Source organism: Scyliorhinus canicula, chromosome 13 (assembly GCF_902713615.1).
Source record: "Scyliorhinus canicula chromosome 13, sScyCan1.1, whole genome shotgun sequence".
Taxonomy (NCBI): domain Eukaryota; kingdom Metazoa; phylum Chordata; class Chondrichthyes; order Carcharhiniformes; family Scyliorhinidae; genus Scyliorhinus; species Scyliorhinus canicula.
The window spans coordinates 11,482,972-11,505,145 of record NC_052158.1 but is presented as its reverse complement, the minus strand read 5'-3'; the positions used below and the strand labels follow the sequence as shown (position 1 = coordinate 11,505,145).

General features: G+C 50.7%; 1 protein-coding gene across 1 annotated transcript in view; it reads left to right on the top strand.

Annotated features, from left to right (window-relative positions):
- LOC119976482 overlaps positions 1 to 13,551 on the top strand; it is a 65,225-nt gene extending 51,674 nt beyond the window's left edge. Inside the window, 3 exon segments of the mRNA XM_038817020.1 lie at positions 7,405 to 7,427; positions 9,135 to 9,250; positions 12,752 to 13,551. Coding sequence (XP_038672948.1) covers positions 7,405 to 7,427; positions 9,135 to 9,250; positions 12,752 to 13,302 — 690 coding nt within the window. The 3' untranslated portion in view covers positions 13,303 to 13,551.
- The last annotated feature ends 8,623 nt before the right edge of the window (positions 13,552 to 22,174 follow it).

The window sequence follows — 22,174 nt, the reverse complement described above, 5'->3', positions numbered from 1 at the left end:
CCCCGTATCGGGGCCTCCATCGAGCCCCCCATTTCTCCTCTGTGCCGTCTCCATTGCCCCCAAATTTTGAGGGTAGCCGCCACCACCGGGCTAGTGGTATACCTCATTGGAGGGAGCGGCAACGGCGCCGTTACTAGCGCTTCCAGGCTCGTGCCCACACAAGACGTCGCCTCCATCCTCTTCCACGCTGCCCCCTCCTCGCCCAATACCCACTTACGCACCATCGCTGCGTTGGCCGCCCAGTAGTACCAACAGAGGTTGGGCAACGCCAGCCCCCCCCTATTCCTGCCTCGTTCCAGGAACACTCTTTGAACCCTTGGTGTCCCATGCGCCCACACAAATCCCGTGATACTGCTGTTGACCCTCCTGAAAAAGGCCTTTGGGATAAAGATGGGGAGGTGCTGGAACAAGAACAAAAACCTCGGGAGCACCGTCATCTTGACGGACTGCACCCTCCCCGCCAGTGACAGCGGTAACATATCCCACCTCTTAAACTCCTCCTCCATCTGCTCCACCAACCTTGTGAGGTTGAGCTTGTGCAGGGCCCCCCAGCTCCCAGCCACCTGGACCCCTAGGTACCTGAAGCTCTTCCCTGCCTGCTTCAGTGGGAGCCTACCAATCCCCTCCTCTTGATCCCCCGGATGCACCACAAACACCTCGCTCTTGCCCAGGTTCAGCTTATACCCCGAGAAACCCCCGAATTCCCCAAGGATCCTCATCACCTCCGGCATTCCCCCCACCGGGTCCGCCACATACAGCAGCAGGTCGTCCGCGTACAGTGACACTCGATGCTCCTCCCCACCCCGCACCATGCCCCTCCAGTTCCCTGACTCCCTCAATGCCATGGCCAGGGGCTCAATTGCCAACGCGAAGAGCAAGGGGGACAGGGGGCACCCCTGTCTCATCCACGATGCAGCTGAAAGTACTCCGACCTCCTCCTATTCGTGGCTACACTTGCCATCGGGGCCTCGTAGAGCAGCCTCACCCACCGAATAAACCCCTCCCCAAACCTCTCCAACACCTCCCACAAGTACTCCCACTCAACCCTATCGAAGGCCTTCTCCGCGTCCAACGCCACCACTATCTCCGCCTCCCCTTCCACCGCCGGCATCTTAATGACATTGAGGAGTCTTCGCACATTTGTGTTCAGCTGCCTTCCCTTCACAAACCCCGTCTGGTCCTCATGTATGACCCCCGGCACGCAATCCTCTATTCTAGTGGCCAGGATCTTTGCCAGCAGCTTAGCATCGGCGTTCAGCAATGAAATCGGCCTATATGATCCACACTGCAGAGGGTCCTTGTCCCGCTTCAGGATCAAGGAAATCAGCGCCCGTGACATAGTTGGGGGCAGAGCCCCCCCCCTCCCTTGCCTCGTTAAAGGTCCGGACCAACAGGAGGCCAAACAGGTCCAAATACTTTTTATAGAATTCCACCGGAAACCCGTCCGGCCCCGGCGCCTTCCCCGACTGCATGCTCCCTATCCCTTTGACAACCTCCTCCAACTCGATCGGCGCCCTAGTCCCCCCACCCGCTCCTCTTCCACCCTCGGGAAACGCAACCTGTCCAGGAATCGCCCCATTCCAACCTCCTCCACCGGGGGCTCAGACCGGTACAGTTCCCCATAAAAGTCCCTGAAGACCCCATTAACATCTACCCCCCTCCGCACCAGGTTCCCAGCGCTATCCCTCACTCCCCCAATCTCCCTGGCCGCGTCTCGCTTCCGGAGCTGGTGCGCCAGCATCCTGCTCGCCTTCTCCCCGTGTTCATACACCGCCCCCTGTGCTTTCCTCCACTGGGCTTCCGCCTTTCTGGTCGTCAGTAGGTCAAATCTGGCCTGAAGTCTACGCCTCTCCCCCAGCAATCCCTCCTCCGGGGCCTCCGCATATCTCCTATCCACCTGCACCATCTCCCCTGTCAGTCTTTCCCTTTCCCTCTGCTCCCCCCTCTCCCTATGGGTTCGGATGGTGATCAATTCCCCCCTCATCACCGCCTTCAATGCCTCCCAGACCATCCCCACCCGAACCTCCCCGTTATCATTGGCCTCGAGGTATCTCTCAATACATCCCGGACCCTCCCGGCCACCTCCTCATCTGCCAGCAGCCCCACCTGCATGCGCCAGAGCGGACGTTGGTCCCTCTCTTCCCCCAGCCCGAGGTCCATCCAGTGCGGGGCATGATCCGAAATGGCAATGGCGGAGTATTCCACTTCCTCCACCCTTGGCACCAGCCCCCTGCTCAGGACAAAAAAGTCAATCCTCGAGTAGGCCTTATGTACATGGGAGAAAAACGAGTATTCCCTGGCCCTTGGCCTCGCAAACCTCCAAGGGTCTCCCCCCCCCCCCCCCAAAATCTGGTCCATAAATCCCCTCAACACCTTAGCCGCCGCCGACCTCCTACCCGTCCGGGACTTGGATCGATCCAATGGGGGATCCAGCACAGTGTTAAAGTCTCCCCCCGTGATCAGGCCCCCCACCTCCAGATCCGGAATGCGGCCCAACATACGCTGCATGGACCCCGCATCGTCCCAATTTGGGGCATAAACATTCACCAACACTACCCGCTCCCCCTGCAGCTTGCCACTCACCATCATGTACCTCCCGCCACTGTCAGCCACCACCTTCAACGCCTCAAACTACACGTTCTTCCCCACCAGGATCGCCACCCCTTACTCTTCTCGTCCAACCCTGAGTGGAATACCTGGCCCACCCACCCCTTTCTCAGCCGGACCTGGTCCACCACTCTCAGGTGTGTCTCCTGGAGCATGGCCACATCCGCCTTCAGCCCCTTCAGGTGCGCAACTACTCGGGCCCTTTTGACCGGCCCATTCAGCCCCCTCACATTCCAGGTTATCAGCCGGATCCGAGTGCTCCCTGCCCCCTTCCCCTGCCGATTAGCCATACCCCATCCCTTGCCCACCCCCGGCCAGCGTCCCACGCTCTGCCAGTTCCCCACGGCGGCAACTCCCCCTCTCCAGCACCCCCTGCGTCCTCCAGCTCCTTCCTCACCGTTTCAGCAGCAACCCATTAACCCTCCCCCCCTCTCGCCCCCCCCCCCCCCCCGCCCCCCCCTAGGCTAGGACCCCTCCTAGCCACGCCCCCCCCCCTCTACAGCACTCCCGTGAGCCAGCTATCTTCTGCTGACCCCGGCAGATCCCGCCCTACTTTCGGCTCCTCCCAACGTGGGACTGCCCCTCCTCCATAGTGCCCATCAACCAGTCCACCCTCCCCCGCTCCTGCGCGGGAAAAGAAAACCCGCCCCCTCCCTCTCCCAGCGCGGGAACCCCGCAGAAAGCCCACGCTTTCGCCCTGCCGGGCCCCGCCTCCTCCAGGGCCACTCCCATTGTCAGTCGCCCCCCCACCAGCTCCCCAAACACCCCTCAGTCCAAACCCGTCCACCCAACTCCTGCTAGAAAACCCATAAAGAAAACACCTGTACGGCATCACCCCATCCACCCTACGGCTACCCCACATCATACCCTAAACCCCGCAGATACACATACAGTATAAATAAATACAGTATTCTACAGCATCCCCCTCCGGGGGACCCTCAGTTTGAGTCCAGTTTCTCGGCTTGCACGAAGGCCCACGCCTCCTCCGGGGAATCAAAATAGTGGTGCCGATCCTTGTAGGTGACCCACAGACGCGCCGGCTGCAGCATTCCAAACTTCACCTTCCGTCTGTGGAGCACCGCCTTCGTCCGGTTAAACCCGTCCCTCCGCCTCGCCACCTCCGCACTCCAGTCCTGGAAGATCCGCACCTCCGTGTTCTCCCATTTGCTGCTCCGCTCCTTCTTGGCCCACCGGAGCACACACTCACGATCCACGAACCGGTGGGACCTCACCAACACCGCCCGCGGCGGCTCGTTCGGCTTGGGCCTCCTAGCCAGAATTCTGTGGGCCCCCTCCAACTCCAGGGGCCCCTGGAAGGACCCAGCCCCCATCAGCGTGTTCAGCATCATCACGACATAGGCCGCTAGGTCCGACCCCTCCAGCCCCTCCGTGAGGCCCAGGATCCGTAAATTCTTCCTCCTCGACCGGTTGTCCAACTCCTCGAACCGCTCCTGCCATCTTTTATGGAGCGCCTCGTGCACCTCCACCTTCCCCACCACGGCCACGACCTCGTCCTCCCTTTCGGCGGCTTGTTGCTGCAGCTCCCGGATCGCAGCCCCCTGGGCCGTCTGGGTCTCCATCAGTTCCCTGTTGGTTACCTTGATGGACTCCAGCAGCTCCACTTTCAGATCCTGGAAGCAGCGCAGCAGAGTCGTCTGCTGCTCCTGGACCCACTTCTTCAGCTCTTCAAAACTTTCGCCGGCCGCCATTTTGTCCTTCGGGTCCCGATTTTTTCCAAGAGTTTTTCCTCCCGATTCTCTCCCTGCTTCGCTCCTGGTCTGCACCATGGGACCTCTGGGGCGACTCCTGGCCTCTTCCCCCATCGGGATTTGCCTCTTAAGCTCCGTTGGGGGCCTTTAAAAAAGCCCCGAAGACAGTTTTTTTCAGGAGCCTCCGAACGTGCGGCTCAGCTGGTCATTGCCGCTACCGGAAGTGATCTCATGTCTTCTTAACCACCTTATCTACTTGTCCCGCTGCCTTCAGAGATCATGGGCATGCACCCCAAGTTTCCTCGTCCTCTGTACTTCCCAGTGTCCTACCGTTCATTATATATTCCCTTGCCTTGTTCGTCCTCCCAAAATGCAACACCTCCCAATGCAACGACCAGCTCCTCAAACCCAGTAACAAACACCCCCCACCTTTTCTCAAACCCCTCTGCAAAGCCCCTTGACTCATATTTTATCTTGTCCCACCGCAGGAAGTCGTACAGGTCACCCAACCAAGCAGCTACACCCGGTGTCGATGCCGACTGCCAATCCAGTAAAATTTGCCGCCATGCAATCAGAGGGGTGAAGGCCACAAGATCGACCTTCCTCCTCTCCATGAGTTCCGGCTTCTCTGGAACTCCAAATATCACCACCAAAGTGTGCGGGTCCACCTCCTCCTCCACTATCTTGGCTAAGACCGTGAACACTCCCGCCCAGAATCTTCCCAATTTTTCACAACCCCAAAACACGTGCGTGTGATTCGCTGGCTCATTCACAGATCATTCATCGGGAAAATCTCACTTTTCCCTACATTCAGTTAGTACCCTGAGAACCCTCCAAACCTCCCCAACAGGCCCATAATCATTTCCATACTCTCCGAATCCGAAACATACAGCAACAGGTCATCGGCATAGAGCGACACCCGATGCTCCCTCTGACCCCTCATAATCCCCCACCACTCTGCCGATGTCCTGAGAGCCATCGCCAATGGCTGCATGGCCAGTACAAACAGTAACAGCAACAGCGGGTACCCCGGCCTCGTACCCCTGTGAAAGACAAAGCTCCGCAAACTCATATTATTTGTCCTCACATTCGCCTTTGATGCCACATATAGCAACCGCACCCATACCACAAATCTCGGCCCAAACCCACACCTTCCCAAAACCTCGAAGAAGTACCAACACTCCACCCGATAAATGCATTCTCCGCATCCATGGACACCACCACCTCCGGTGCCAGATCCCCGATGGATTCATCACCACATTCAACAGCCGTCTTATATTACCCGCAAGCTGCCTGCCCTTCATGAAGCCTGTTTGATCTTCTGCAACCACCCCTGGGACACAATCCTTCATCCTCCCCATCAACAATTTAGCCAATACTTTCACATCAGTTTTCAATAGTGGTATAGGTCTATACGACCCACATTCCCCCGGATCCTTTCCCTTATTCGGGATTAGCATGATTACTGCCTGCGCCATTGTCTCCGGCGCTACCCCTACTCCAGCGCTTCATGAAGCACCCCCAACAGATGTGGTGCCAGTTCAATCGTAATTTCCTTTATACAATTCCGCCGGGTACCCATCCTACCCTGGGACCTTCCCCGACTTCACACCCCTGATACTATCGGTGCAAGGGGGTCATGCCTACAAATGCAGCAAAGGTGTTCCGCAACACGATCATGCAGTCTGTGTTTACTCTCCCTAATATAGCGGAGACTGTGTTGGGAGCAAAGATACAGTCGTCCAGGTTGAAACAAATGCAAGTGAAATGTTACTTCTCCTGAGAGGTGTGTCTTGGCCCTTGGACATTGAAGATGGTACAAGTAAAGGGGCCGTTGTTGCACCTTCTGTTGATGAAGGATTAGGGCGATGGAGGAGTGGACCAGGGTACCATCAGAGTGTGGTCCCTGCACAATGCTGAAAGGGGATGAGCGGAAAATGTGTTTAGTGATGGCATCGTACTGGAGGTGGCAGAAATGAAGGTGGATGTCCTTCAAATGTGGAGGCTGCTGGGGTGACAAGTGAGAATAAAGGAGACCCTGTCATGATTCTGGGAGGGAGGGGAAGGGATGAGGGCTGATGGGCGGTACACAGTTCGGTCATGTGGTGGGATTCCTTGGTTGGGGAAAAGGCAGACACGTTCGCAATTTTTTTTGAAAGTCGCGAATGTGGAAAAAAGACAGGAGTGGGATAGGATTCTTACAGCTTCCGTTGAGAATGAATTGTCTTGATTTTGAACCTTTGTAGTTATTTCTGTGTTTCCAAGTTTAATTTTCTCCTGGAACTCCCATTGTAATCCAGTTCCAGGTCCATGTTGTGAGTGTGTGGGTGTGTCTGGGACGGTGTGTGAGAGTCACTGTGTCTGTGAGCGGGACTGATGCTCAGTTCCAGTTTATTTGACTCTCCACAATTTTCCTTCCAAAATCCATCACTTTCCACTTCCGTGTGAAATCTCATCTGCTCGGAGTCTGCTCATTTCACCAGCCTGTCTAACTCCTCCTGAAATGTGTGCAGTTCTGGTCACCTCATTACAGAAAGATGTAATTGCATTAGAGGGGGCACAGACGAGATATATGAGGAAATTGCCAGGACTGGGAAATTGCAACTAATGAGGAAAGATTAGATAGGCTCGGATTGTTCTCTCTGGAACAGAGGAGGCTGAGGGCAGATTTGGTTGAGATGTACAAAACTGTGAGGGGCCTGGATAGAGTGATGGGAAGACCTATTTGCCTCAGCAGGGAGAGTCAAAGACTAGGAGGAATAGATTTAATGTGTATGGTCCAACGTTTGAGGGGAGACTAGGGAAATCGTTTTCACCCAAACAGTTGTGGTGATGTGGAACTCACTGCCTGAAAGGGGAGGAGAGGCAGAAACCCTCAACTCATTGAAAAGAGGTCTGGATATTCACCTCAAGGTGCCGGAAGCTGCAGGGCGACGGACCAAATGCTGGAAAGTGGGGTGAGGCCGGGTGGCTCCATTCTCGGCGGGGCGGACAGGATGGGCCAAGTGGCCTCTTTCTGTGCAGTAATCTTTCTCTGATTCTAAATCTGTTCTTATTCGCCTCACTGTTCAGGATTTATTTCTTTCAGGAGGAAGCTTGTTGGACGAGAAGGTAGGACATGTTCTTTACTGAAACTTTGCACAGTTTGGTAAAATAACTCAGATATGGTTTGTTCTGGATTTCTGTTCTCGTTACCGTCACATTAAAGTTTCATTCATCAAGAGACAGTAACTCTGCTTCTATTTTCGTGTGGTACAGTGGTTATTATTAATAATAATAATCTTTATTTTCTCTAGTCGGCTTACATTAAGACTGCAATGAAGTTACTGCGAAAATCCCCTTGTCGTCACATGCCGGCAAACAGATGGAGAATTCAGAATGTCCAAATTACCTAACAGCACAACTTTTGGGAATTGTGGGAGGAAACCGGAGCACCCGGAGGAAACCCACGCAGGCACGGGGAGAACATGCAGACTGCGCACAGACAGTGACCCAAGCCGGGCATCGAACCTGGATCCCTGGCACTGTGAAGCAACAGTGCTAACCACTGAGCTACCATGCCGTCCTGTTGCTACGGCGCCAGGTCACTTTCCATGTTGAGTTTGCACATTCTTCCCGTGTTTGCGTGGTTCATGCCACACAATCCAAAGCTGTGCAGGCTAGCTGAATTGACCATGATGAATTGCCCCGTAATTGGAAAAACAATAATTGGATACTCTGAATTTTTTTAAAACCTCTGCTTCTGTTTTTAGCACTAGTGTTTATTCTGGTGACAAACATAATTGCAACCATTTGATTAGGTTTCATCAACTAGTCTAAATTATTATATTGAGTTACAAAATGCCATCAGTCCTGAGATGCTCACTTGCAGGTTCCAGTTAGCTGTTTGTGTGGCTGTGACCTTCCAACTGACCCTGAGAGAGCCACACCGTCCATGTTTCCACAGTCCATATCCCTGCAAGACTCCTGACCAACCCGTGACAGTCAAATGTTAAAGGGAGGAACGGGTATTGTTTTTATTATAGTTTGGACTATTGATCCGTATCCGTAACTAGCACTGGGCTAAATAGCTGGCTTCTAAAGAAGATCAAGGCAGGCCAGCAGCGCGGTTCATTTCCCGTACCAGCCTCCCCAAACAGGCGCCGGAATGTGGCGACTAGGGGCTTTTCACAGTGACTTCATTTGAAGCCTACTTGTGACAATAAGCGATTTTCATTTCATTTTTCATTTCATAACAACACAACAGCAAAACTTGTGTTTTATATAATTGACACTGAACCACAAGAGGTATTCATACCAACGACATGTTTAAAGGGTTTTAAAAGAGGAAAGCAAGATCTGGCAGAATGGTTTAGGAAGGGAATTCCAGAGCTCCGGACCTCGGCAACAATGGTGGAACGGCTAAAGTAATGAACATTCAAGAGGCCAGAAGTAGAGGAGAGCAGGTGGCTATGAGAGTTGCGGGACTCCACGTGTATTACATTATTTTAGATGTTTTCAGCCTTTGTCTTTGGTCGACAATCATATTTGTAAAACAGCAAGTGGACAGGCTAAATGTTTCTCTTCTCCTGTGATTTGTGATATCCCGGTAACTAATCTGTTATCAGACTGTGAACCTTTTTCAGGACATTGGTGTTTCCATTCTCTGCTCTTGAATTTAAATGTTATCTTTTTTCTCAGTTATAGAAACAAGATGAACCTTTCATTTTCAACCATATTGTTTCTTAAACCAGAAATATTAAAAGAAGTTGGATTAACTAAAATGTCTAAAATGTTTTATAGGACGAATTTATAACGTCAACTGTTTGATATCTACAGGATTATTGACGACTATAAAACACTCTCTGTAACAAATGGCGCCCTGTCCATTGGAAAGTTCAAAGGTCCTTTGCAGTACATCGCGTGGAGAGAAATGATAAACTCCATTAACCCCGGTAAGCCTCATATTAATTTTCATGATTCCCAATACAGTTGTGAAGGGACTAAAGGAACTCCATTGTCCAAGATTAAATATTCACAGACAAATCTTTGTTAATGCAGTTCATCCAAACTCCAGCCTCCACTCCCATACAAACAATCTGAAAGTATCTCAGGCCTGTGGGACAATAGCAGAAGCTGATGCTCCTGCCCTCGTGCCCTTTGATTCCACTTAAATGCTTCCACTGCAGTTACACATTCCTGTTCATAACCACTTTCCAAACCAGAAGACTCTATCCTAAAGAGTGTTCGCACCACTTGATAGTCCGGAAATGTCGCACTGTCAACAGCTCAGCCTCCAGCTCAATTATTCTGAGCCAAAGCTCCTCAATCTGCAGACACTTGCTGCAAATGTGCTTGTTCTGGATAACACCGGTAACTATGAGCTCCCACATGCTGCAGCCTGACACATCACCTGTCCTGCCATACTATGGGCTTTCATAAGTTACTTATGGAGGTGATTGGGCCAGCAGTGTTTCTCTAGGCTCCTCAATACTTCTGTCCACTGCTGGCCCTCTCACACCGCTGCCTGGTTCCTTCACACTCTCTCCTTCCCTACACACTGACACCCCTCCTACAGCACAACCTGCACATCATCTCCACGGGTATGTGCGCGCTTCACTTTTCTGCCATCTCTATTCATTTTTACTCCCACCCTCCTCTGCACAATCTTCTCTTCCTCTCCTCTCTCACTCACTCTCTCTCCTTTTTCTTCCCCTCCCCACCTACAGATGTTCATCATAATCCCTCCCCTCTGTCTACTTCCATTTCGCTCTTCCTCTCCCTTCTCACTCCCACATTCTCCTGCACAAATTCCTTGCAATTCCCCCATCCTTTCCCTCCAGATTTCTTTCTCCCTTTCTTTTCCCATGGTCTCTCTATCTCCCAAATTGGAGTTTTACAGGGATCAGTGCTCGGACCTCAACTATTCACAATTTGTAACAATGACTTGGATCAAGAGACCGAATGTATGAAAGTTAAATTTGCTGATGGCACAAACATAGTTAGGAAATTATTTTATCAAATAGGGTTAGAGTTAGGTTCAGGGGCCTTCACTTACTTTCCTGGTGTGGAAACAGCTGTACCTGCGAGGGACACCTCTACTTGGGCAGAGGATAAATACAGCGTGAGGCTCGGGGCCTTCACTGCCTTTCCAGGAGCAGAGACTGCCAGACCTGTGAGGGACACCTCTACTTGGGCAGAGGATAAATACAGCGCGAGGCTCGGGGCCTTCACTTCACTCCGATGAGCAGAGACTGCCAGACCTGTGAGGGACACCTCTACTTGGGCAGAGGATAAATACAGCGCGAGGCTCGGGGCCTTCACTTCACTCCGATGAGCAGAGACTGCCGGACCTGCGAGGGACACCTCGATTTGGACAGAGGATAAATACAGCGCGAGGCTCGGGGCCTTCACTTCCTTTCCAGGAGCAGAGACTGCCGGACCTGCGAGGGACACCTCAATTTGGACAGAGGATAAATACACAATGTGACTTTTGCTCTGTTCAACCACATTTCATGATAATTCATTTTTGCCTCAAGTTTACTTGTTAGAGTATAAAATAGACAGCATTGACTCTTTACTTTGTCGACTGGAATAATAAAATTATTCTGTTTGTTTCAAGCCATAGAATCTTAGTGAGGAACTAGGATTTTAAATTTGTTCTATGAACAAAAAACAGATCCTTATTAAATTGGGGGGTCTCGTACAGGACTACAATGAGTTTGGGGTTTGTTCTGGCCTCATACCAAAAGAGCCTGCACAACTCTATAGTGGAGAGGGATCTGGGTGATCTGCCACATGATTCACAAATTTGGAAGTCTGCTGATACAGCAAGTGATTAGGAAGGTACGTGGAAAGTGTTTATCGCAAGGGGAATCAAGTATATGAATATACACTTGTTGCTGCAGCTGTACAGCACCCATTAAGACTGTACCTGGAGCAATGTGCGTCATTTTGAAAGATGAACTGCAATACATTAGAAACAGTTCAGAGAACGTTTGCTGGACTGATTCCGGGGATAAATGTGCTATCTTATGATGAAAGATTGAGCAGCTTGGGCTGATACCCATTGGAGTTCAGAAGAATGAGAGGTGATAGTATTTAAATAAAGTCTCTGAGGGGACTTGACAGCATTCGTGCTGAGGGGTGTTTCCCTTATGGAGGAGTTTAAAACTAGGGGCCTTCCATTGAAGACTGAGATGAGGAGAATTTGATTTCTGTCAAAAGGATTGTTGGTGTTTTGAATTATTTACTCCAGTGAAATTTGGAGGCTGGATCATTAAACATATTCAATCAGATGGGCCATGATTTTGAGTGTTGGAGCAAGTTCAAGGGGCCGAGTGAGTGGCCTACTCCTAATTATTTTTTGTACGGTATCTTACAGGCTTGGATTGTGTACAATCTGGGTGGTGACATCTGCACTGTGCACAATGGAAATATCACTTCCTATCCGCTCTTTCTCTTCTCCCCCTCTGTCCCCTCTCCCTCCTTCCACAACCTTCTCTTTCTCCCTTCCAATGTCTTCTCTCGCATCTACTGCCCAACTATCTCTCTCTTTCTACTCCCTGGCCATCACTTTTTTACCCCCTCATACTCTTTCCCCTTCCCTCCCATTATTCTCTCTACCTGCCCTTTCTTCCCATTTCCTCAGTCTCACTCCGCCCCCACTCACTTTCTCTCTCTTTCATTTCTGCTCCCTTTCTTACCTCTGCCCTTCCCGCAATGTCTCGCTTCCCCTTCCTCACTCTCTCTGGCACACTGCCATGCACTCGCTCACTACTCTCCACTCTCATGGTGCAGCTATCATCAGTCCCAACTGCTCTTTATCTCCTTTCCACTACACACTCTTCCTCTCGGACCCTTCAAATCCCTCTTTTACCCACATCCTCTCTACCATTCCAGCCCTCCCCTTCCCTCATAATTCCGGCATTCTCCCCTCCGCTCCCTTTACATTGTCTGCACACTCCCATCCGTTCACTCCCATCCTGCCACTTTCTCATTCACCATCCTGCTCTCCCCTTTGTCACCCATCTTCCCAATCTCCCTGACAATCTGACCTCTCTCGTCCTCCATCTCTCTCCCCTCCCCAATTACTCTCCTTGCTGCCCTGCATTCTATATTCTCAAGCTTATCCCTCTCCGCCCTTCTCTTTCTCCCTCCCTCTCTCTCTGTCCTTCCCTCTCTTCCCGCTTCCTCCCCTTCTGTTGTCTCCAACTTCTGCTTCCATTGCCCACTCTTAATGCTCCCTTCCAATTCATGCTCAATTCTCTGCCTTACCTCTCACTCTGTTCTCCCTCCCTCACCCCCCCCCCTCCCCCCACAAAACCCTGACCCTATTCTCCTCTTACTCCTAACTCCCCCTCCTGGATTCTTCCTCACCCCTCACACACTCTCTCCCCTCCCCATCCTCACTCTCTCTCTAAATCACTGACTGTGTTATTTTAACTTTCCCCCAGCTCCAGCCTCTCTGACTCTGGATCCGAACACAGCGCATCCCCGGCTCATCCTGTCTGAGGACCGGACCAGTGTGAGACTCGGAGGCAAACAGCAGCCGCTCCCTGACACCCCGGAGAGGTTTGATTCCTGGGCCTGTGTCCTGGGATCAGAGGGATTCACATCAGGGAGACATTACTGGGAGGTGGGGGTGGGGGAGAAGGTGTGGTGGCGGTTGGGAGTGGCCCAAGAGTCTGTGAACAGGAAAGGGGGAATCCCCCTGATCCCAGAGTCTGGGTTCTGGACTGTGAGGCTGATTGCTGGCAGTGGCCATTTTGCCGCCTCCTCCCACTCTGAGACCCCCCTCACCCTGAGTGTGAATCCCGGGAAGATCGGGGTTTTCCTGGACTATGAGGGGGGTCAGGTGTCATTTTACAATGCGGACAACATGTCCCATCTCCACACTTTCACCCACACTTTCACTGAGAGAGTCTTTCCAATCTTCAATCCAGGATCGAACGATGATGGGAGAAACTCGGCCCCTCTGACAATCTTTAGGATTAAAGGTCACTGACAGATCCATCCCATAATTTCACACCATTTCCCTGCCTCCTGCCAGCTGTAAACTGCTGGGTGTGGGTCCCAGTCACAGGTGGAAAGAGAAACCAGGTTAACATTCCGGGTATAAACCCTATATGGGAACTGGGAACTGAAAGATCAGCAAGTACCTCTGTAGGGCTGGGGGAAAGAAGGAGAGAGAGAGAGAAGAAACAAATAGAAGCTCAATTGTAGAGAGGAACTTACTAGAACATAGAACATTACAGCGCAGTACAGGTCCTTCGGCCCTCGATGTTGTGCCGACCTGTGAAACCCCTGTAAAACCATCTACACTATTCCCTTATCGTCCATATGCCTATCCAATGACCATTTGAATGCATTTAGTGTTGGCGAGTCCCCTACTGCTGCAGGCAGGGCATTCCACGCCCTTACTACTCTCTGAGTAAAGACTGGGTAGAATGAGCTGTGAACTGCAGGAAGCCGGTGACCTTCCTGCCTGTAATGTTGCTCCACAGGCGGAAGGTGGCGATAGATCACCGTGTTTGAGATGAATCAGTTCAGTGATTCTCAAACTGGGGTCAGGGAGTCTTTCCAGGGGATCCAATAAATAATTTCTTCAGAGGGCGAGAGAGAGAGAGAAAAACACAAGAGGGAGAGGAAATGAAATGAAACAATCTCAACTGTTGCACTTTGTATAAATTCCCAAGTGTTAGTGTTAGTTCTGCATTGAGCAGCTGTCAATATTTCCACCCCAAACCTCCCGAATCCTCTCCCATCTTCACGGTGATGGACATTTCACTGTCATGGTTTTCAGCGGTGAGTCTCACATTGACTTTCAGTAGGAGGGGAGGGGAGGTGGGAGACCAGCTGCTGCTGTGATACTCGCTGTCTTCAGTTTGGGCTCAGGCAGTGAGTAAGTGCCCTTATCGAGCTGCCCGGCCTGCTGAGTATTTCCATCATTCTCTGTTTATATTAATCTCCAGTTGGTTTGTTTCTTGTAATTGTGATAAATCTGTCAGTTTGACTCACTTCAAACTCTCACCGTATTTGAATAATGTAACTTCCTTGTGTGATTAAATAACACTGACAAACTGGACTGGGTTTGTACAGGTCTGTAAATATTGTCCAGAATGTCATGTTCCAGTGGGGAATCTGTAATAAAATTGGAGAGAAATCGTGTTTCTTTAATTTATTTTAAAACATTTTTACATGAAAACAGGAAGCTGCCTTGAGACAGTTTAAAGATGTAAATGATGTGTCACTGCTGTGAACACGGATTCGACAGTCTGTCTGTCTTGAACATGATGTGTGGACTGATGGGGGTTGTATGCACTTCATATCATCACTGATCACATCTGCAAAACAGTTCTTGAATCACCAATTTGTGATGATCAGTTTTATTAAAGGATTATTGAAGATCTATATCTATGTCTCTGTCCATATTAACGATTTGGATTCAATGATCGAAGTTCCGAAAATAAATAGACAATAGATGGGACACTGAGTTGCCATGAGGAAATAAGAACATTACAGATAGATATAGATATAGAGGGGCTGGTTTAGCTCACTGAGCTAAATCACTGGCTTTTAAAGCAGACCAAGCAGGCCAGCAGCACGGTTCGATTCCCGTACCAGCCTCCCCGGACAGGCGAATGTGGCGACTAGGGGCTTTTCACAGTAACTTCATTGAAGCCTACTCGTGACAATAAAGCGATTTTCATTTTCAGATAGGTTAGGAGAGTGGGCCAAAATGTGGCAGATGGAGTTTAATGTGGATAAGTGTGAAGTCATCCATTTTGGTCAGAAAAATGGAATAGCAACTTTTATCTAAATGGTTTCAGACTTCAGGGTGCTCGGATGCAGAGGGATCTAGGCGTCCTCATGTATGAGTCGCAGAACACTGGTACAGCAGGTAATAAAGAAAGCAAAGTTGGCATTTAATGATAAAGAAATAGAGTATAAAGGTCAGGAAGTGTTGTTGCAACTGTACAAGGCCTGGAGTATTGTGCACAGTTTTGGTCCTCTTATTTGAGGAAAGGGGAGAAGGGTGGAGAGTGGGGGGTGAGGAGAGGAGGAGGAGATGAGGGTGAGGGAGAGGAGGGTGGGTGGGAGGGAGGGGAGGAGGGAGCCTGAGGGAGGGTGGGGGAAGGAGGCCTCTCAAACTTCTCAGGAATCGTCAATGTGCCAGGATGAGGGTATTGTGCACACTGTCCAGGTATCAGGCACAGACGTGTATGACGTGCAGCTGATGGTCACATATCAGCTGCATGTTCATCGAATGGAACCCCTTTCGGTTTGTATAGGGCGGTCTGTCATCTGCAGATGCTTGTAGGGGGACATGCATCCTGTCTATCACCCCCCGGACCCGGGGCATGTCGGCGATGGTGGCCTTGCCCAGGCAGCCTGGTGGGCTCAGTCCACATTGAAATGGATGTATTGAGCTGTCTGGGTATACAGGGCCTCCGTGACAGCATGGATGCACTTGTGCACTGAGGTCTGTGAGATCCCAGACAGGTCCCCACTCGCGGTGTAAAATTCAAGGTGACCCTCACCTTGGGAGGGTCCTCCCCCGTACCCCTGCAGTGCCAGGTGTGTCATCATCTGGCAGATATGTTGCACTGTCTCTCTACTCAGCATGGGTCTTCGTCGGCATGCCCGATCTTTGAATGACAGGTGGTGCCGGTACCCACGAGGCCTCGTGTAGTACCTCCTTGGCACCTCCTCCTCTTCGGCCTGTTGGGCAGCTGGCTCTCCATCAGCACCCTACTCCTCCTCCTCATGCCCCCCCCCCCAACCCCTCTTTCCCCCGCTCCTCCGCATCCGCTTCCTCCTCCCCTCCTGATCCCATCTGCCTTCCTCTAACCCACCTCGCAAACCCACATCTCCTCATTCTGTGTCTGACTCTCCGGCCAATCCGCTTCCTCAGGACTTGGAAACCCACATCTCTCACTCTGCGTGACTGACTCCCCGAATAATCTGCTTTCGGTGTTAGAATTAGCATTTTCACAAAGCTTCTTGCAGCCTAAATGGAACCGCGTTGGCTTGAATATTATCCATCATTTCCCAGGGCTGATAGTGCAGCATTTCCAAGGTGCAGCCAAACCAGAATCACCCTCAGTTTCTGCGCTGGTCACAGTGGCTGCTTATTCCAATCGGAATATTCCTAGAACCGAGTCTGAGACATTGTACAATATGTTTCGGGACAGATACTTTTAGATAATACTTCAAAAAAACCTCTCCGTTCAAAGAACATGCGATACTTGAAACCAATTTGTGCCGAGCACATTTATCTGAATGTAGGATTTGATTGAACTGAAAAAAATCTGTTTGGTAATTTTAACCATTTATTAATCTCTGGCCAGAAGAATTAAAATGGACAATGCCAGTCACAGTAACAGATTCTGGCATCGAGATTTCTCGAAGATCTGTTGCCTGGTGTCTCAGAAAATGAACGGAGTAAGAACTGATTTTTTTGTCACGGATATAACAGCCTCGGCTTTGACGGTGCCAGTCGAACATTTTGAATGCTGAATGTGGAAGTTAACTCTGCTTCTGAATGGAGGAGAAATTGATCTTCAGGGTCAAACCGGTGCAGTAAGGGATAGATTTCCATACAAACATTTGACAACGAACCTAATTGGGTTTTTACATCTTCAGATATCCCTTGAGTCCTGGTTAATGTCCATCACCCAAAATGACTGAGTAATCTGTTTGAGTAATACTCGTTCGCATGTTTTATTCCTCGATGGAATGTGGGCATGGCTGCTCCGCCCGTATTAACGTCAACAACAATATGTTCTCCAATTGAATCTTGTAGCTAAACGCCCTATTCTCTGGACCCATTCTGGTGAATCTCCTCTGCACCCGCTCAAGGACCCTCACATTCTTCCGAAAGTGTGGTGACCAGAACTATTTGTGGCTGAAATGTAATTGGATTAGACTGGATTCTCCGGTCCTGCCGCCGCCTGTTTCTCAGTCCTTCGCTGGAGGCGGGATTCAGGATTTCCTATTGAAGCAACCCCACTCTACCGGGAATCCCTCCCTCCAAATGGGATCTGTGAACTAAAGGGACCTTATTAAACAGGGAAACTCCCCCAGGGACCCCCTAGCCACAGGATCCTCCACAGAGATCCCCTTTTTTCCAATTGGCAGTGGGATACCGCAGGGATCTGTACGCGGAACCTGACTTTTCACTTAATACACGAATGATGTGGATCAGAGAACTAAAAGTATTGTCTCCAAATTTGCAGATGATACAAAGTTGGGTGGGAGGGTGAGCTGTGAAGAGGATGAAGAGATGCTTCAGTGGGATTTGGACAGGCTGTGAGCTAGCATATGTAATGGCAGAACAATTTACCGTGGATAAATGTGGCATTATCTGCTTTGGTAGCAAAAATAGAAAGGCACATTATTATTTGAATGGATATAAATTGAGGGAGGTGGACACTCAGTGAGACCTTGGTGTCCTCGTGCATCAGTCGCTGAAAGTAGGGGCACATGCACAGTAGGCAGTAAAGAAGGTAAGCGGTGTGTTGGCCTTCTTAGCGAGTGGATTTGAGTACAGGAATAGGGATGTTTTACTGTAATTGTATAGGGAGTTGGTGAGGCCACACCTGGAGTATTGTGTACAGTTTTGATGTCCTTATCTGAGAAAGGATGTTCTTGCTATGGAGGGAGTACAGCAAAGGTTTACCAGACTGATTCTGGGGATGCCAGGTCTGTCAAATCAGGAGAGAATAAATTGGTTGAGATTATATTCATTGGAGTTCAGAAGAGTGAGAGACGATCTCAAAGAAATTTATAAAATTCTAACAGGGGTAGTCAGTAGATTCAGGAAGAATGTTCCAGGTGGTGAGGGTGTCCAGAACAAGGGGCCATAGTTTGAGGATAAGGGGTAAACCATTTGAAAAATGAAAAAATTAAAATGAAACTGGCTTATTGTCACGAGTAGGCTTCAATGAAGTTACTGTGACAAGCCCCTAGTCGCCACATTCCAGCGTCTGTTCGGGAAGGCTGGTATGGGAATTGAACCGTGCTGCTGGCCTGCCTTGGTCTGCTTTAAAAGCCAGCGATTTAGCCCAGTGTGCTAAACCAGCCTGTGCTTTCTAGGACTGATGTGAAGAGAAATTTCTTCATCCAGAAAGTGGTGAATCTGTGGGATTCACTGCCACAGAAAATAGTTGAGGCCAAAATGTTGCATATTTCAAAAGGGAATTAGATATAGCTCTTGGGTCAAAAGGAATCAAGGGATATGGGGAATGTGGGATCAGAGTACTGAACTATATGATCAACCAAGATCGGAATGAATGGCGGAGAAGGCTTGAAGGGCCAAATGGCCTCCTCCTATGTATGTTACTAGTTTTTCATTTTTAAAATTTTCCAATTAAGGGGTAATTTAGAGTTGCCAATCCACCGACTCTCTACATCTTTGGGTTATGAGGGTGCGTCCCATGCAGGCACAGGGAGAATGTCTATACTCCAGATGGACAGTGACCCAGGGCGTGGATTGAACCCGGATCCGCAGTGCCACGAGGCAGCAATGCTAACCAATGCGCCACCATGTCGCTCTTTCTCTGTATGTTCCTGTGCATGTTTCAAAATAAGAGGCTTCCTGCAGGGACCACTAACTAAAGAGGCCCTGTACAAAGATCCCTTAACGAAAGGGATCTGCACAGAGACCTTCCAATTAAACAAACCCCCTCCCCTACAGAGACCTCCTAACTAAAGGAACCCCTACAGAGACAAGTTAACGATAGGAAACCCCCCCTCACCCCCCCCCCCCTCCCCAGTTAAGTACTGTGAATTACCAGCTCTGCATTTCAAAATTCCTTAACCGTGGAGTGTGGGTGGGGGTGATTGGAATGTACTTAACTCTCTTTGAAATGGTTGATGTTTGTAAACATTGTGGTTACCGCACTTAGACTTACACCTGAATGAAGATGAATGAAGCAAGGCTAACACCTATATTTGTGGAAGCTGTCAGTGACAGTCCACTAAGAGAAATGAATGAATGGCTTCCAGATGAAGGACCTGAGAGGTTTAAACAGAGGTTAATTTTTTTTATTTCCCTGAATGGACACGAGGTGTTTCCTCTTTCAGACTCAGCAGGTTTCTGCCCAACTGAGTGTGATAACAGTGATTTTTTTCACTGCCCCTGTGTGGATTGCTCTCTGGCACTTTAGGAAAGAGGCTCCTGGCACGATCTAGTTTACACCACACACATACTGCAGTTCATCAGGTGGAGGTAGGAAGCACCTAGCAGGAGGACGGTGAAGACCGGCCTAAACCCAGGGACTAACTGCTGCCCAGATGGGTTTCGAGCTTCTGAAAAGGGCAGTCTCATCGATGATGGAGATGGGCAGCACCATAGCACGGTGGGTTGCACTGTTGCTTGACAGCGCCAGGGTCCCAGGTTCGATTCCTGGCTTGGGTCACTGTCTGTGCAGAGTTTGTACATTCTGTTGTGTCTGGGTGGACTTCCTCCGTGTGCTCCAGTTCCTCGCACAAGTCCTGAAAGATGTGCTGTTAGGTGAATGGACAATCTGAATTCTCCCTGTGTGTACCTGAACAGGCGCCAGGCTAGGGGCTTTTCACAGTAACTTCATTGCAGTGTTAATGTAAGCTTACTTGTGACAATGAAAATTCTGAATGATGCAGTCACAGAGCCAGGGACTGAATGAGGGGCTATCAGCAAGCATCCAGTGTCTGAAGGTGCAGTTGGATGAGTGTAACCACCTTAGGAGCAGGAGGCAGTGCTGACCATGCATGCCACCCAGGCCAATACTGCAGGGGTGGCATGGGTCAAAGGTATTGGCCATGGGTCAGGATGTCAAAGGCCTGGGACAGTGAGTGCAGGTGGTGCCTGTCACAGTAAAGGGCTTCCCTGTCACAGGCAGCCATGTACCAGAACCACCAGGACATTGCAGCGGAGCTCCAGAGCGTGGCCCAGTCACAGCACGTCATGGCTGAGGGCGTCGGCAGCATTGCCTGGACGCTGGCTGACCTGAGGCAAGCACGGAGGGAGGTGGCACAGTCACAGGCTGATATGAACAGACGCAGAGGGAAGTGGCACATTCACTGGCTGATGTGGCACAGACCCAAAGTGAGGTGGCACAGTGTGGCTGATGTGGCACTGGCCCAGGCGGTGGTGGCACAGTCACTGGCTGATATATATAGACGCAGAGGGAAGTGACACAGTCACTGGCTGATGTGGCACAGACCCAAAGCAAGGTGGCACAGTTACTGGCTGATGTGCACTGGACCAGGCGGTGGTGGTAGAGTCACTGGGTAATGTGGCACAGTCCCAGAGGGAGGTTGTCCACTCCCTCCAGGGCACACAGCACCAAGTGATGGGGAGGCTTGCACTCCTGTCCCAAGGAGTAGCTTGACCAAGCAGGCTTGGTCACCCATGGGCCGGCCGCCAAAGGGCGGAATCACAGCAGATCACCTCCACTCCTGATGTACCACCTGGGGAGCCACCTAGACATAGCATTAGGGCACTTAAGGCCACTTAAGTTGGCATGGGTGCAGCATACTGTATCGCATTAGGGACTAGGGGGATAGGAACCTGTGCATATATGTTCACTGTTTCACAATAAACACCTGTTCACAATGTTTCAGCCTGTCTCGGTGCTCTGTCAGACGGTTGTGAGGAATGTGCTGGGCTGGGCTGAGCTGGGCAGGGCTGGTCTGTGCTGGGCTGAGCTGGGCTCAGCTGGGCTGGGCTGGGCAGGGCTGGGCTGGGCTGGTTTGGGCTGGACTGAGCTGGGCTGGGCTGGGCTTGCTGCAGAGGGGACATTGGGGGCGGGACAGAAATGATCAGATGTTATGATTGTCTTGTGCCAGTTCAACAACTGCTCACCACTCTGGTGAACCATCCCCATCCTGGTCCATCCTATTCCCCTGCCCCCACAGTTCCCACCTTTGTGTTGCTGGCCACGTTCCCTAGTCGGTGAACCTGATTAGAGAGTCCCGTGCGAGTCGGCACTGGTGTACACATTTGCAACGTCCTGTACCTGCCTGGGCCCCATGCCTGCCCATTGTTGCCCTCTTCCACATTCTCCTCATCAGACAAAGCCTGGCATTCATCCTCATCCTCTAGCACATCATCCCGTCTGCCGAGCAATGTTGTTGAGAAAGCAACAGGCCATCATGATGCGGAAGACTCTCCTAGCGCGATATTCGAGGGCCACTCCACAGCCTTCCAGGCACCTGAGCAGCATCTTCAGCATGCCGAAGCACCACTCGAACACATGGACATGATTGTAGCAGGTCTCTGCATCGGTCTGTGGCCTGCGGACAGGCGTCATCACCCAGGAGTCCTCGAAGAGGTCAGGAGCTGTCGTGTGCCAGGATGAAGGCATCATGCACACTGCCCGGGTATTGGGTGCCAACGTACATGATGTGCATCTTATGGTCACACACCATCTGCACATTCACAAGTGGAACCCTTTTTGGGTTGTGAAGACTGGCCCTCATGGGCCGGTGCTCGGAGGGTGTCAACCATCCCAGTGATCACCCTGTTAATCCTATCCACCCCATCCATGTGCCTCACTATGTTGTGCAACTCGATCATGCTCCCCCCTCCAGTGATCCCCTGCCTCCCTGCTCTGTGGCAAACAATACCATCCCAACCAACCTCTGTTCACAGCAGAAGTACTCCAGCCCAGGCAACGACCTGGTGCATTTCCTCTGCACCTTCTATAGTTAATCATATCCTTCTTATTGTGTGGTGACCAGAGATACACAGCACTCCAGCTGTGCTCAAACAAGTGTTTTATACAGCTCCATGATTTTTATAAAATAAATTTAGAATACCATTTTTTTTCTAATTAAGAACCAATTTAGCGTGGCCAATCCACCTAACCTGCACATCTTTGGGTTGTTGG